The sequence below is a fragment of the Etheostoma spectabile genome, chromosome 8 (assembly GCF_008692095.1).
Source record: "Etheostoma spectabile isolate EspeVRDwgs_2016 chromosome 8, UIUC_Espe_1.0, whole genome shotgun sequence".
Lineage (NCBI taxonomy): Eukaryota > Metazoa > Chordata > Actinopteri > Perciformes > Percidae > Etheostoma > Etheostoma spectabile.
In genome coordinates, this window is record NC_045740.1 from 11,921,336 (window position 1) to 11,938,104 (window position 16,769).

At 39.2% G+C, this 16,769-nt stretch overlaps 1 protein-coding gene across 4 annotated transcripts in view; it reads right to left on the reverse strand.

The window, feature by feature from the left end:
* Nucleotides 1-16,769, reverse strand: part of magi2b (membrane associated guanylate kinase, WW and PDZ domain containing 2b) — a 75,270-nt gene that overhangs the window by 16,496 nt on the left and 42,005 nt on the right. For all 4 annotated transcript variants that reach the window (XR_004333279.1, XR_004333278.1, XM_032524725.1 and 1 more), the window contains exons 7-11: nucleotides 9,599-9,656; nucleotides 8,657-8,778; nucleotides 7,287-7,469; nucleotides 3,362-3,891; nucleotides 2,290-2,458 (exon numbers count right to left, since the gene is read on the reverse strand). Coding sequence is in view for 2 of the 4 variants with exons in the window: in XM_032524725.1 (XP_032380616.1) it covers nucleotides 2,290-2,458; nucleotides 3,362-3,891; nucleotides 7,287-7,469; nucleotides 8,657-8,778; nucleotides 9,599-9,656 (1,062 nt within the window). In the remaining 2 variants the exon portion in view is untranslated. The remainder of the gene's footprint in view (nucleotides 1-2,289; nucleotides 2,459-3,361; nucleotides 3,892-7,286; nucleotides 7,470-8,656; nucleotides 8,779-9,598; nucleotides 9,657-16,769) is intronic.

A 16,769-nucleotide genomic window follows, 5' to 3' on the forward strand; every position in this document is an offset into this window, starting at 1 on the left:
TTGACAAGACAGCTTAGACATGAAAGAGGAGAAAGAGGGGGAATGACATGGAGCAAAGGGCTGCAGGCTGGAACCAAACCCACGGTCACTACAGCGAGGACCGAGCCTCTGTACATGGGTGCACGCGCCACCAGGTGAGCCACCCAGGCACCCTCATGCCTCTTTTCTGTTCTGGTATAACCCTTATTGAAATATTTTCTGAGATTGAGATTATGTGGTCATCTCCTTCTTTCCCTACAAGAGGAAGGTACACTGCTGAACACTGAGCTGGTGTAATTCAGCTCATTACAAGCAGAGCTTGTTTCAGGGATTCACCATGGGACAGGTATTGTGGAACAAAACTAGCCTAGTCTGAATTCACAACAATAAAATTCAAAATGGAATATTTGCTTCAAATTCAAATGGGTGAAGAAGGAAACATTGTGCCATTGTGAGAAAAATTCAAGTGAAAATAGTTTAGTTTAGGACACTCAATCACACACAGAGATAAATCATATTTGATCAGTGAATCAAGATATAGTGGAGAATTTAAAGATTGCTACATTAAAGATTACAAATAGGACTGGTTCATATTTTCTCTTTGTTACAATCAAACCTGCATCAAATAAAAAATGACCATTATGAACCTAAACACAGTGAAAATGATGTTTGTATAATCCAAGCATCATCATTTCAGAGGGTTCAGAATACAGTCAGTACAGGCAGCCAAACAGCAACATCAGTTCAGCTTGTTTGCCAGCTAGAAAACACTCTCTACAGTCATTTCTGTCCAGAGTAATTACATTAAAATAACTGCATTTATTTTGAAGATGAGTGGCCCCAGTGGAAATGAAACCACTTCCCCCCCTAACTCTCCGCTGCACTTTAAATTTGACCAGCTTCTGATGTGTTGTATCTCAAAACTTTCCTTTGTTAAATCCCTTGTGTTGCTCCCATCTGTTCCAGTGGAAAATGTTGATGACATGTTGGTGATAAAGCTGCATTTAGAAAACACTGACACCTAATGTGACACCACAACACTTATAAGACATCTGCTTACACTGATCTCTGATCTTTAATATTTCTGTGTATTCACTGCATGTGTTATAACCAATAAAATACATTAAACAAAATATAGTTTATTTCTATGTTTTTTCTTGTGTCTCATGATATGTCCTGTGGCGGTTTGCTCCTGAAAGGATCCACTTTCCCCAAGGGGAACATTTAGGTTTTTTTTTATTGTTTTTTTTACCAACATGCAGAAATGATTGGTCTCTGAAGTAATCCTGTACTATTACGTTGTTATTTAAAAAGAGAATACAATTTTACCAGTTTTGCCCCAGACAACTTCAACATTCTTCTAGCTTCTAAACTATTTCATATTCTAAAAAAAAAAAGTCTCATCTAGAGATTTGAATAAAATCCAACTAAGGGACCACTGTGATTTAAATGTGTTCTAAAATAGAACGGGTCTCACCATTATCATAATCAAAATCTCTTTTGCTCTCTCAGCTCTCACTGTTAACTTTACTTGACTCCTCTCTTGCTAAGCTGCAGCTGGGGTTGAAGATGCGCAGTAACATGATATTTGTGCATCTCATCAGAAGACAGCTTATATTTAGCTGGGCAGTTGATCTTGCCCCGGGGCCTTTTGCTGAAATCATCTTGGTCTTTGAGAGGTATTAAATTGCCACTTTGATGCTAAATGTGCTGTAATCATTTTTTCCACTACTGCTGACATAAATAGATCAAGGACAATCACCAGATATTAAAGAGTTACAAGAGAAATTATTTTACTTGGATTGTCTTGAGAAACTAAATTAAATGTATACAACCCCCCAAATGTTGTCATTAACATAACATATTAACATAAACTTTATTATATGTCGTTTCCTTTGTTATGAATCTGTACTATACCTGGTGCAATACCTGGTGCAATACTCAACTGCTACTATTATTATTATTATTATTATTATTATTATTACTTTTCACCATTGCAACACCTTAATTATGTTAATTATGTAAATCCTGTATCATAATATTGCTTTAACTATGTAAATATCCACACTCCTTATATTTCTTTATTTATATTTATACTATTTGTGCAACTGCAACACAGAGTTTCCCTTCGGGGATCAATAAAGTATTTCTGATTCTGATTCTGATTAACTGGCACTAGTTGTGTATACTACAAGTGTCCTTGTAATCCTTACGAACAGACAATAGAAAGAGTGAAACTGTACTAGAATATGTAACTAATAACCAAGCACACAAACAGACAAACAGAAAGGAAACAAGTCTGTGTCTCACCTGTTGCTCCTCTCTGTATGAGGAGAGTAGCCTCGGCTCCCACAGGACACTCTTTAAGCATCTCCACCACTCGTCCATGTCCAGCTGCAGCCACTGGCTGCTGGTTCACCTCCAGGATCAGGTCTCCCTCTATCAGCCCTGACGCTCCCTGGGAGCCTGGCTCCAGCACCTGCACAGCAAAAACACACCCACCGTCACACAATTTGACGTGCTGCGATTTGATTTTGTGGTACCTTCAAATTATCACATACACACAAAACCTCTGTTGTTTACCATAATTAATAAAAGTGGATTAGACCTAAAACAAAAATGTGAGTAATTTTTCTATCAAGGGAACTTAGTTCATGCTTTCCCTCTTATTCTGCAAAAGAAAATCTCCAAACCAGTCGAGTTATCTATTGTTAGTTCCTAAAATCATGTGTGTCTAACAATCTACCACTTCAGTGATATTATTCAGTTTTTTCCAAAACCAGTTTTTCCAAAGCCAAGGTTTATAAGACCAGCCAAATGCACTATTTTGACTTACCGGTATTACAAGATATTAACAAGAAGATTGTTTGTTGAAAATTCTTGAAACAATGAAAAATGCACCAGTAACAAGTCCACAGGCAGATTTTTTTTTAAAGGTACAAATACAACAGGGATGAGAAACAGCATCTGTTACATCATCACATCCTGCAACTCATCTTCTCTAATTTATCTTTTCCTTACAGCCAGGTTTCCCTAGCTTATTTAGGACAGTCTAGTCTTTCAATCATGTATAACTATATTAGTAGATTGAAAATCCTTCAGAGGCTGTGCTCACGTTGTGCTTATTATCTCAATCTTTTTACTTAGAACCGTTTACTGATTTCAATTTACCTTGACCTGCTGTTTTAATTCTGCCTCAAGTTTATTGTGTAACTCAACTCGTTCACTGAGTTTAACTGACTACTGAGAATTAACTGTTAGAAAAACATATTTAATTGCAAAGACAGTAAAATACACATCAAACAGGTCTGAACCCTTTAATTTTCCGGACTATTCTGTAATAAGTGAATAAAGAGATACACAGATGATCATGACATATTACCTGTTTTACTCGCTGACCAGTGGGACTGTCGGCAATGGTGAACCCAAATCCCTCCGCCCCTTTCACCATAGTAACTGTCAGAAACTCTGCCCCCTGTGATGTTGCCCCAGCGACCCCTGCAGTCCCAGATGAGGCCATGGACACGTTGTCATCGTGTGGCGTGAGTGCCGATGCCGAACCGGGTGTGGTGGGCGGCAGGGATGAGCCATCCAGATGTGTGTCTCCGGGGTGAGGGGCTCCGGCCTGGGCCAGAGCCTGAGGAGGCAGCTGGGAGCTCAACGACAGATACTCTAGGTAGGGGTCGTAACTGCCGCGGCCGTTCACCACCAGAGGGCGGTGCTCCAGGCCAATGGGTGTCAGGGAGGTGCTTGCCGCGCCACTTGGGTCCTCGGGGTCAAAGGGCAGAGGATAGCCTCGACAGAGCACGAGGGTCACGCTCTGACCGATTGGTACAGACTGGAAAAGCTTGACCACATCGGCGTGTGTGGTGCCAAGCACGCAGATGTCATTAATGTAGACAATGACATCACCTAAAGACAAAAGAGATAGGAAAGAAACAGCATCTTCAGTCAGTCACACCACAGTATGTTACATTTTACACAAACCACGTGATCTGGTCCCAGTGGTTCATGTCTAAACATACTGTGCAGCAAGAACACAACCTGTCACCGTCTGTTGCCTTAAATCCAGCCATCAAATCTCAGCCACATCAGGACATGCAGTACTGTACCAACACAGAAAAAGCACTCAGTCTCCTCTCAAGTGTCACATAGGAATATAATATCAGTTCACTGCCAGTGCAGGCAATCTAGTGCATGTGTGAGACAGCGAGGAAAGCGAGAGACGGGGCAATTTCTTGGTGTGCCTTGGTGTGAATATAAGACAACCATCTGGGGCACACTTCACATAGACTCTAATCAGGAAAATCTCAAGTATTTAATCGAATGCACACAGTAGTAACAGTTGTGAGTATTGGCTCATGTATGAGGCAATATGATGTTGTATCTTCCTGTAAGGCTAGTGACCAAAAGGCAAATTGTGTGTCATTGTTTATGATCTTGTGTGAAAAGGTGTATTTGTCAGGTCACACCTGGCCTGTTTAGCAGTGCCCATGCTATCTAATTTCCTCACTTCACTAAATTTTACATTCATTTTCACCTGACCAGGTAGGTTGGGGACATTTGTTTCAGCGAACCAATAAGAATGAGGTGAAACAATGTCACAAATACAACACTAGATACACTGTCATCTCTGCTTTAGTTTGAGCTTGCGGAAAGTTGCGGATTTCAGCTTTAAAGTCACAGCCCCATGACAAATGCAGCTGCCTCAAATCCTCTATTTCACCCTTCTGGAAGCAGTCTCTGTCACACATGCCCACATGCAGACATACACACACTCCTGTAAGCACGTCACACACATAAACACACCCTACATGTCACATCCACAATCACACACAATCCCTAAGAGCAATGCCGCACAGCTCAAATAGGCCGGCTAATCTCAGCCAGGGAGTGCCTGTGTGTGACTCTGTGACCGTGTGCATGCGTGAGTGTGAATGTGTGTGTGCATGCATGTGTGTGAGCAGCTCTGGCAATGTCACAGAGCGGAGAAGAGCAAGTTGGATAGAGAGAGAGAAATCAGAACAGAGAGAGAGAAAAGGGCTGACAGACCAGGATAGAGGGATGAAGAGAGAGAAAAACTAGAAATGTAGAAAGAGAAAGGGGATGAAACATACTGAGGCTAAAAGCAGAGGAGAAGTGTCAGATGACATGGTTAGATAAGGAGCATAATAAAGAGTAAGCTAGAGAGACAAAGAGAGAGATGGAGATAACATAGAAATAGATGGATTCTAGATAAAAGAGAAACTGATAGACAGATTGGGAGACATAAAAGCAGACTGCAGGAGCTGAGGGTAGGAAAGAAGATTCACAGCTCTGAAATGAGCTCTGAATGAGCAGTTTAAGGACCAACTGTGCAAGGCATGGGGCCAGCTCACAGGTTCAGAGCAGAGCACACATTAAGCCTCATATAGCAGTTCCTTCTCTGAGCCCATGACCATAGCCCACTATGACTGAGGTTTGTTTCTGTAAAAGCCTCAAAGCTTATCTTTGTAACCTTGAGGATTTTAAGATTCAACCTATGGAATACTCTTCATGTATTTTTCTTTCCATTTAAGAACTGATACTTCCATTCAAAACAATATGCAAGCATAGTAAAAAAACGGGTAGGGATTTGGAGTCTACCCAAAAATGTTGCAAATGAAAACACACTGGTTAACCTTCCACCCATAACACAACCTCTCTAACAATTAAGTAAGCCATGTGAGACTGAATTACTGCTTGAGTGGAAGTTACACATACCTGTTTTTAGGAATCAAAGCACAAACACAAAATATAGGACAATTTCATGGCACTGGTGTTAAAACCTTGACCACTGGTAATCATGTAGTGCACTTACAATGCTGCTGTAAAAGCAGAAATGAATCTCCTAATAAGGTAGGTGTTGTGTGGGCCTATCAGTTAAAGCCCATCAAATCAGTTCCTCTCATTCCCATTAAAAGCAGAACGTTATAGTGCACTCACAGAGGACAGAGAGTGTGCTGAAAGGAAACTGAAGTCCTTGTCTGGGACACAGTGCTACAGGCACAAATATAGGGCACCCCAAATATACCACCAAGGGCCAAAAATGTCCCCGTTTAAGATGAATTGATATTTCTGGAGATACAGAAACCTCTAACAGATCACATCTGAGTTATTCATTTCTAAGATGTGCTTTAACATATCTTGAAGTATCTGTGCATTTTTTCCATTACCAAACAATTATTCAATAAAAAACTTCAAAAAATGTCATCAACTGTGGTTGAGTTGTATTTGTTCATTTTTAAAGAACATTAGCACATACAGCTAAATAGAAAATGCTAGCAACAAAAAAGGACCATAAGGAGTAAGAAAAGAGCTGTGGGCCTTCATGAAGCAGGGTCAAGGCCCAAACTTTAGGTTTTAATGAATACAGAGAGCTATTTTCTTTTTACAGAAGAAGTATTGTGGATTATTTGTATGTTGTATATAATCATCAATATGTGTCCATCCCTTGGTAGGTTTAAGAAAACAGTAGCATGTGCTGTGCTTAATTTGGATGAAAACAACCATTTCATTTGGTTGGCAAAATCTCTGTAGGACATGAGGAACACAGAATATCATCAAATATTTTTAAGTTATTACTAAACTATATTTAAGTTACTACTTTCTTCGTAAATCACAAGAACCACAAAATCCTAATTTGGTGAAGCTGAGGCAACTTGATATTAATCTTTAATATATTTTTAATGGGAAATAACTAATAAGACACATTTGTCTTATGGAATATATTAACTCTATGTTGTCTTTTGTGAAAATTTGGTTTACATTTAAATTGAATTCATCACTATCATCACTGAAATTAAAATCTCAAATAAGATACAAACAGAGGCTGTATGCATATTATTTTGGGTCCATGTTGGTGACATTTGCCAGCTAAAGCCATTAAACTAGCCAAGCACTAGTGCTTATGCTTAGAAATGTTCTGAGTTGGCAAAAATACATTGCAGTACCAAATCTAGTGAATACTGACACTCTACTGCACTCCCCTAGCCTTTTAGGTATACAAAATGTTGATAGGAATGACCCAACAAGTAGGTAAAAACCTGCTTGAATTAAATTGAAACTCTTCCAGCTAAAGGTCTTTGCACTTGATCTGCTTTGGCATTAAAAAATTAAGGTCCTTAATGTTGATGTGTCAGAATAATGAGGCTGTGCTTAAATATTTCTATAAACACAGTATTAGGGTATAGGCTGTGATAGTGCGTGACAGCTTGTAGTTTTTTTTTTTAAACCTTGATTTATTTCTCAACCAGTTGTCAAAATGCTGCATTGGTACACATAATTACCCGTGTCCATCTTTCCGTCCTGAGCAGCGGGTCCGTCTGGTATAACACTCTTCACTTGCAGGAACTCATCAGGCTCGTCGCCTCCGATGATCGTGAAGCCAAATCCCATGTTGCTCTTCTGCAGGGCTGTCGACAGGAAGTTCCCCTTTAGCTGAGTTGGGTCCCTCGTAAACAATGGCTTCTCTGAAGGGACAGAAGGTTTTAAAGTATGATTTTCATGTGTTCATATATTCTTGAAATTATGAAAACATGTACATTGGGTTTGTGACATTAAAATTAAAGTTTGAAATTATCTTTTCAGTGCTGAATATGTGCTATTGTATTTTTTCTCTTAAAGGTCCAATGTGTAGGAATTTCTCCCATCTAGCGTTGAGATCATATATCGCAATCAACTCCCTCGAACCATGCAGTTCAAAGTATGTATTACAACTACGGTAGCCTTCACGCTTCAAAAAGCCAGTCTTTTTCTCTTTTCAATATGCTTTTTCTTTTTCTGGGCAAAAAAAAAAGACTCCTGATCCTAAAATTTGCATTTTGAATATGTGTGGTCCTCCATGTTTCCTTCTTCAAACTTGCTGGGGCTGGGAAGCGACGATACCCATAAGCAGATTAGCAGCACCTGTGAGTTTATCTTATGACAGCAAAAACGCTAAAGGCGGAGCAGTATATCCTGTATGTCCCTTACCGGCTAACGTATTTCAAGATGGTGCATGAATATGGAGCGTCTACCCCAGTTCATGCAAATGGAAATGTAAAATTCCAAGCCAATTGGAATACTTGGAATAGATGGTGGTGAATATTGATGAAAAAGTACAAGTTTGTGAACAGGCAACACCAATTTTGATACTAAACTAAACAAATTGCACACTGGACCTTTAAGACAATAAAGACACATTTGCCAGGATTCCTGACAAAAGGATTATAGGAGATATGAAGTCTTCACTCAGATGAAGCCGTACATTATGTAATGGGCTAGTATGTCCTCAAACTCAGATTATCCCACTAGGGGCCTCAGGGCAAGCATGTTCTCTGTCCCCAACACCATCAACAATCTCCATTCGACTCTGTACATTGTGACAATGTGCATCTGCCTGGTCAAATAGTCATGAAACTGCCCGTTCTATAAGAGATTGTAGAGGAAAACGATGAAAAAAATGCACAATGTTAAATATAAACCATCTGTACAACAGGAAGAATTTACAAATAATTTAAAACTCTATCAGCACATGAGTTTCGGGGGCCGGAAGATCAATGTTGTGTGCCTGTGTGTCTTTTCAGCAATCCTTGCATTTTCGTATTTGTACAACTCTGTGATTGTGTCAGCATGTTTTGATTTAAGTACTGCACATACTGTAGTATTCCATGTGTACCTCTGTATATAGTGGGCAGTGGTAGAGCGGAGAGTCCCTGGCTCTGCATCTGCCTCTGCTGTTCTAGGCGTCTTTTGGCTTCCAACACTGGATTCTCAAACTGAGTCCTTCGATTGATATGACTGAAAATACAATGCAGCATTAGAAATAATTGGAAAATGGATCATTCAAAGCTTTGAGTTAGAAATAACAATACCACAATGCAGTTCTGCGTTCAAAATGTTACCAAAGTTACAAGCTATTAACAGTAAAATGTACTTAAGAACCAAAAGTGTTCATTCAGAATAATCGAGCCATTCAGTGTGTTTAATCACTTTTAAAGTTGACCAATATTGTTGTGTCATCTTGAATCAAATGACTCCCTGTTGCGAGGAAGGTTGCTAGTCCTGAAGATCCCAATGAAAATCAAGAGTAGCTCTAAACTTCCACCCGTGTAAGATGGAGGTTAGCTGCCCAGGTGGTGTCAGTTCCACTACTCAGCTACTGCATATATTGATGGCTAATTGTTCCTATGTCTTGCATGTCAAATGTTTTAATTTTCAAGTAATTTGTAACTAAAACCAAACAAGAAGAGTCAATATCCCAAAACTTTCCTCTCAGGAACTATTCATTATACTTCAACCACAGGAAAATTGGTTTGGATGATAATAAAAATAAATCTACTTCCAAATTAAACAGATGCCAATCCTATATGTTTGTAATGCAACAGATTAGATTATCTTGACCAGGTGAGCAGGTTTTTCTCATCAACATTCTCTTGGTAGTCCATACTGACAAGCATTTCACTGTTTTACTGTAAAATTTAAATGAGCAGTAAGACGTAAAGAAGAAATGAAAATTTAGTCATTTATAATTCATAAGGAGGTGTTGTAAACCTTAGAAATGCAATTCCTTTTTTACTACATAGCAGCTGAGTTTACCAAAGTCAACAGGGAGACTTACTCTACATAGTAGCTGCCGTAGATGGGGTCATCTATCTTCTCCCAGCCATAAGGCAACTCTGAGAGGAAAGAGAAAACAGACGAGGAAACTGAAGTCAGTTTACGCTGAGAGCAGGAGAAGGAATGTAGACACTAAATTGAACCACTGAGGGCAGACAACATGAATCTCAGGGCTCACAGCTAGATGCTCCCAAAGTGCTCCTCTAATAGACAGACAACACTTCGATCTGCAGCGGTGGTTTCTTCATGAAGACATGAATCACAACACAGACATCAATACAAAGCAGGGAAGGAGGTAAAGAACATTTAAATAGTCTGACACATCTTAGCTCCACCTTCTCTTTCTTTCAGTCTCCTCCTATTCTCCTGTGCACAAATACTTCAAGGCCCAATACCTTCACCGTACTACTTTGTGCTTGTCTCTTTTTTTTGTTTTCACCCACCCACTTGTTTTTGCCTTGGTTGGCTTCCATTGCTGTTTTGTTAATGGTTTCTTCACCTATCTCCTTTGATTCTCTGTTCCCTCCTCACTTAATTCATCCCTTTGCTGATTTAGCTCTCCTCTCTCCATCGTTAAAGGTCTGGGTTACTGTAATACAGTGCACTATAATGAGCTCCCTCTGCTGGTGTATGGAAGATCCAGCATGTTAGGGTTTTCAGCTTTAACATTAAGGTTTCACTAAGGTATAAGGAGTACAACAAGGGAATTGACCCTGCACTGCAAAAGGCTCCGCTTACATACAACATACACAACCACAGTCACAGTCCATCTGCCCAAGCTGTTCCTCTCCCACTCAGACATACTGTATACTTGAAATATAGCGCTTCTGATAAGCATTCATCACCAAGCGTTCTTGAAAGGTTGATCTTCCTTATCCACATCAATTCATCCCCATGTCTTGTATCAAAGAGTTTAATTCATGAAATTCATGACTATGCCTATAGTTGGGCATTTCCCCGCAGGAAAATCAAGAAAAGCTGACAAAAGTAGAAGAATACAAGTGTCAAACTGTTTCCGACCTTAAGCATACACAGGTCAATATAATAACTTATCATCCCTGGGCAACACCACAACCAATGGCAACACCACTTGGTCTAGGCATTAAACCTCAATATCAACCCAAATGTGTTTGTGTAAAAAATGGCAATGTACTGAGTATTTGGTTCAAATGCCTGGCCAGATTTAGTCATTCCCTCAGCCTCACTCACACCAACTCCACTGGGCAAAAACAAAACAAAGTATTAGTGAAAAAAATAAAGAATTACTTATTGATGATATGAAGTTGTTTCCGATTTAAATTATTGTTATTATTATTATTTATTTATTTATTTTTAAATCAGGACTATGACCATGTCAGACTTTTATTTTGGCAAGGTTCCTTTCAGCTGCTTGTGTTTAGATAACATTTCATATTTGAGAACGTTGGCTTCTTCTTCAGAAAGATACATTTTGTAGAAGGACGTGTTGATAACACAAATTTTCTATCATAGTAATGAATGTACAGTATTATGAAAACTGATGTGATTTGGTTCTTATTATAAGGAAAATGCTTGAGACAAACTGCCATTTACACCATTTATTTAATTACAGTTTTTTTTCGATTGCCAAACGACAGTGGGTACAACTGGAGCCCCAACGGCAAAACTCTAACTACAGTCTGCATTACCAGCAGTCCCCTGAACTAAACAGTTCACATCACCAGCAAAACTCATTCCAAGCAACACAACTCTTAACACATGACTCAGAACAGGCTCAGTACAGCCAAACACTATGAACAATCCTCATCTAGACAACACACACTGTCACTCAGAACACACTGAGGGTTTTACTGGTGATGTGAGCTGTTTAGTTCAGGTGACTGTTGGTAATGCAGACTTTAGTTAGAGTTTTGCACACGGGGCTCCAGTTGTACCCACTGTTGTTTAGCAATTGAAGAAAACTGTAAACATTTACTTGGTGTGAGAAAATACACTTATGTCAAGTAATTTGTCAAATTTGGAAATTACAGACCTGTAAAAAAAGTTTATATTCCTCCAAGAAAGGTATTGATAACAATATTGGTTAGGTATCTGCACCAAACTCAGGTATGGTACTTGCAAAAGTACAGTAAACATTTGAACAATACCCGACCCTCTCAAGTCACACACAAATCCTCAGCTCTTTTATTTTTTACAATGATTTGTTCTGCATGACACCATGGCATCATCCCCTCACGCTGTAATAACACAATAATCTGTGTGTGAATGTGTGTGTCTGAACGTGTACAGTGTGTGGTGTTCCCTGGCTGCTGAGCATGCTGACTGTGCAGCCCAAGATGAAAGGAGTGCACACCACAATTACCATAGGTCTGCTGCTTTACCGTTTGCTCAAACCACCTGCACTGCCATTACTCCAAACAACGCTTCTCATCCTCGAGATGTAAAAGTCACACTTCAAACCACCTTAAATTCCCTCCCACCCCGTCCATAAGCCATCTTAAATGTCGACCTAACTCATCCACTAGTCGCTTGCCCTCCCCTAAAGTAAAAGGGAGACAGTTTCCATGGAAACCACCAGTGCAAGTCTTTTTTTCCTCGCCTGAGCTGAAGGCTCTGTCTTGTCTCTATTTCCTGCTGCTGAAATACAGAGACAGTGTTTGCGTGTGTTTTAATGCAGTATGCAGTATGTGTGTATTAGATGGTTTAACTGTGTGTGCATGTCAGAATGTTTTCAACTATCATCTTTTTTATATTAAATAGAACATCTCATCATGCGTCTGTATTTCGTATGAGCGCAGAATGGCTTGCTTGTGTTTTTGGGTGCTTGCCTGCTTGGTTATGTGTATCGTATTGTTGTTATTGCTGTCTCTCCTGACATGAAGTCTAATTGTTATTCCTTTGCGTTAGATGACTCATCTTCCCTCTGACACAAAGTCTCCCTGATCAGCAATGAACTGATACAATGAACTCATCTGACTCACAGAAAAATATATACTAACTCCACTTACAACCGACTCAAAAAGACCTTCCAAACTTTTGATAAAAAAATAAACCAGAACTCATATTTATGTAGGGTTGCAACCAATAACAACTCATTGGCTATCAGCCTGACAACAATTAAGCCTCCAGAGGGAAACAGACAATATTTTTGGAGTATTGTTGTAGCCAGGGGCTAAGAATTTCTCTTCCTTGCGCTGGCCGTTATGAGTCCGATTAGCAACCAGATTTAGGTCCCAACATTTGGCCAACAAATATCAGCATATGAAGGCAGATAAATTCAAAGAAAAAACTAATAAATAGATACCTTACACGTGGACTGTGACCTGCGTGCAATGCAGACATGTGATTGGTCAGTACACCTCAGACTACAAACAGACAACAAACCAAAACTAGAACGCTTACTATAAAGTCCAAGAGTCAAAACTACCCTATATAGAAGGGTGGAATACAAAGATATATAGAAGACAAAGAAAACCAGCAAATATTCACGAGACGCTGGAACAGGAATTCCAGGGATTTTAGCTTAAACAAGAGTCTACAGCCATTCTAGCTTGTCTCTTGCTCTGTGAGACTGTACTGAATGTTAATATGCTCACAATGAGAATGCTGACATGCTGATAATAAACAGGTGGCATGTTTACCATGTTCACCATCTTAGTTGTGAGTATACTAATATTTGCTAATTAGTCCTTTGCTCATTTTCTCATTCCTTTGTCGCCTTTTGGAAGAGGATTGTGATTCGTTTGTGAAAATAGACACTCGGGGAGACCCTTACGTTCAAAATATTTAGGATTTATTACATAAAAAAATAAATGAAATAAATTCTCTGTGGTTAACTTTCAACAGAATCTTAAACTTAGTTTTTTTCTAATTAAAACTGATCACAATATGGTCATTAAACTGTTTCAGCCCTCTCTCATTCAAACAAAAGATCTCACCAAGATGGTGCTAGATGAAAAGACACTATTGACTAATCAATAAATCGACTAATTGTTTCAGCCTATTATATGACTAAAACTCATTCTTGTGTTTGTTTTTTGTCTTTGCACAGACAAAGAGAGAACCCAACATAATTTTTCAAATTTCTCTTCACTGTCTCACTCTAGTCTAATTTCCTAATTCTCTACAGTTGGTGACAGAAAGGATTTCGACATCGTCACATCAGCCTCAGTGAGAATTCCTGCCTCTACATCAGTATGAGTGGCATATTTCGTCAACAGCACTGAGACTACTTTGAAACCAGCGTAGGGATTGAGTGTGTATCACAGGCAAAATTGAAACCAACACTGGCCCCCTCTGTTCTGGCCTTTTCTTAGTGAGAAAGGCGATATGGACTTGTGTTATGTAACAAAAGACATGCCTGACAAAAAGACTGCAAGCAACCTAGATCTGTGGTGACAAGCCTCTTGGAGTCATCCTCAGCATACAGATACAACACAATGCACACAAAAAGTTGCACATTTGAGCAAACACACCAACACAAAACAAGCTTCTCCTTAAATTCACCCAAAAACACAGCATGGGAGCGACGGGAAAGGGAATAGTCAATGAGGATATGAAATGCTAAAGGAAAGTGGAGCAAAAAGACCAGACATGCATGAGATGGAAGCAACGGGGGGAATAACAAGAGGGAACAGCAGCTGAATGTTTGTCTGCTTCCTGCCTGAGGCTGTTAGACTCTGGGAAATCCTTCAGGCAGATGGGCAGTTGAAAACAGCGCCACCTCTTTCCTCTGTTCCCTTACAGTTTATTCACTCTCCTTGCAGAATATGACATCCTTGCTTTCATGCATATTTCATCATTCAAAAACTACCATGTCCATTAATGTGAACAAAAATGGAAAATTGCTTTTAAATTGTCACTTGGTTCACAGGAAGCATGCCGAAAGTGCCAGTAGAGCACATCAAAAAGTGCTACAGGACAGCACACCCGGAGTGATCATCGAAAGAAAATAATAACAGGGGGAATATTGTAGAGCAGCATGTTGGATTAAACTACTGTATATCCTTATCTCATGTGGCTGCTGAGCTGCTTATACTGAAAAAGAATATTTTCTGGCAACTAAACCTGTTTCTAGAAGGCATCAATTCAAAGGTACTGCAAGAGGATGTGATGTGTCACCAGGACCCTTACAAACATTCTGCTAACAGCCTTTGATAACAAAATCCTCTGCCAGTGGTGATCACTTAAGCTTCCTTTAAATGAGCAGAAGAGAAAAAGTCCAAATCAACTTCACACAGTAGAAAAACTGAGAAAGAAAGAAGGAAAGAAAGAAAGAAAGAAAGAAAGAAAGAAAGAAAGAAAGAAACAGACCAGCTTTTTCCGGGAGGGGGGCTTAAAGAGAAAGGTGCGATAACTAATCATTTCAGACAAAGGGTGAATATAGGTTAATTCAGACAGACAGTATGAGAAAAATTGTGTTTTTAGAAAACCAAAATACAAGTATGAATCTGAAAATTAGCATAAAGTGGGACCTTTAATATGATCAATAACACAATACAGATGTTGTCATTGACATATCTTACCTTCTTTAGACAGAAAGACTAGATAAGGGTCTAATCTAGGGTTTCAAAATGCTAACTGGCTAAGTAAGGCAAATTGCGTTTTATAGAGAGCAGAAAAAACTTAACAGGTTCTGTTCAGTCACAATCACATTAAAATTTGCGCAAAACAATCGAACCTTGGTAAACCTTGGACAATATGTCATATGCTCCAATCCAAATGTCTAGACAGACATTGAATAAAAAAAAGTTTTGTTCATTTATATATACCCTATATATGATATGTATATATTTATATACAGATGTCATGATTTCTGCTCACTCTAATTTCTAAGAACACTCTAATATTGTTTTAAAACCTATAAATAGAGAATCACAGAAGCGATCACAGACAGAAATAACAGCAACACTAAATAAGTGATCACTGAGTTGAGAGCATCACAGTTGACAGAAACCTGGCATCTGAACATCGTTGGCGTTGGTGAAAGCCGATCTTTGCTCTGCCAAGACAAAGCTGAAGTACGCAGGCCATGTTTGTGAAAAAGGTTTGTGTGTGTGTGTGTGTGTGTGTGTGTGTGTGTGTGTATGTAGAGAGTGAGAACCAGTGTGTGCAGAGCTGAGCGGCATTATTAGAATTCCTGTCACAGTTCGGCCTTTTACTGGGCAGAGGAACAGAGGGAGGGACGGAGAATGAAGGTAAGAGAGAGGAGGAAAATTATAGAGAGGGAGATTGAAAGACGGAGTGAGGAAGACATGAGGTGAAGGAGTGCAAGGGGATGTGGAGATGGGAGAAAATTGAAGAGATGGAGAACAGAGATGAGGTAGAGAATGTATTGATTCAGATTTCGCTCTGGTGAATCACATCACAACCTCATTCCCTAATGGCCGTGACAGCAGCAGGGATGCAAGATCACCTCATTGTTATATATATCTGATCATACTGAACCATAACAGGAACTCTATATCACATGTTTGACATCAGCACTGGACTTTTGTTGTATTAAACCACTGTTCTTAATTTTGTCTCCGAAATTTATTTTTTCTCATCTTTACACACCTTTGCTTCCCCTCATTAAAATTGCATTAAAACAAACATTAAAAAAGTGACATTCTCTACTGTATTTTCTTCTCAACAAATCCCATGAAAGACAAAAACAAACAATGAAATGATAATACATGCAAGTACTGTGTGCGTATCCTACGCCTGATATAGCTTACTCCTCTGTGCCATAGACCACCTTTGCTGTCCAAAAACTATTATTAATATTATTATTACTAATATATTATTACAAAAAAAACATAAGTGCTAATAAACAGTATATTCATACAGCTTTTACTGCTGTTGATGCTCGGAGCAGCCATGTTGGATTGTGACGTCAGGGTTGGTGAAGTTCTCCCCACTTTCCGAGTTGTAAATCTAACTTCAGGGGGTGTTCCAGTTAAAATTTTCCTGAAAATCTAAAAAGGTACGTTTATATGTCAAGTTCTTTCCATCTAGATTTCAAAATCCTCCTTTATATGTGTGAGTACCCCTCCCAAAATCTGTCGAGAATGGTGAGACCAGCAGCAGACTAACTCCACATCAAACAACAAAATGGCAGTATTTTTGTGCTCTTTTTTTCTGAGAAAGGAAAAACAACTGGAACAGTGAGCCAGGAAGAGACAACACAAGTACTCAAACAACAGGAGATG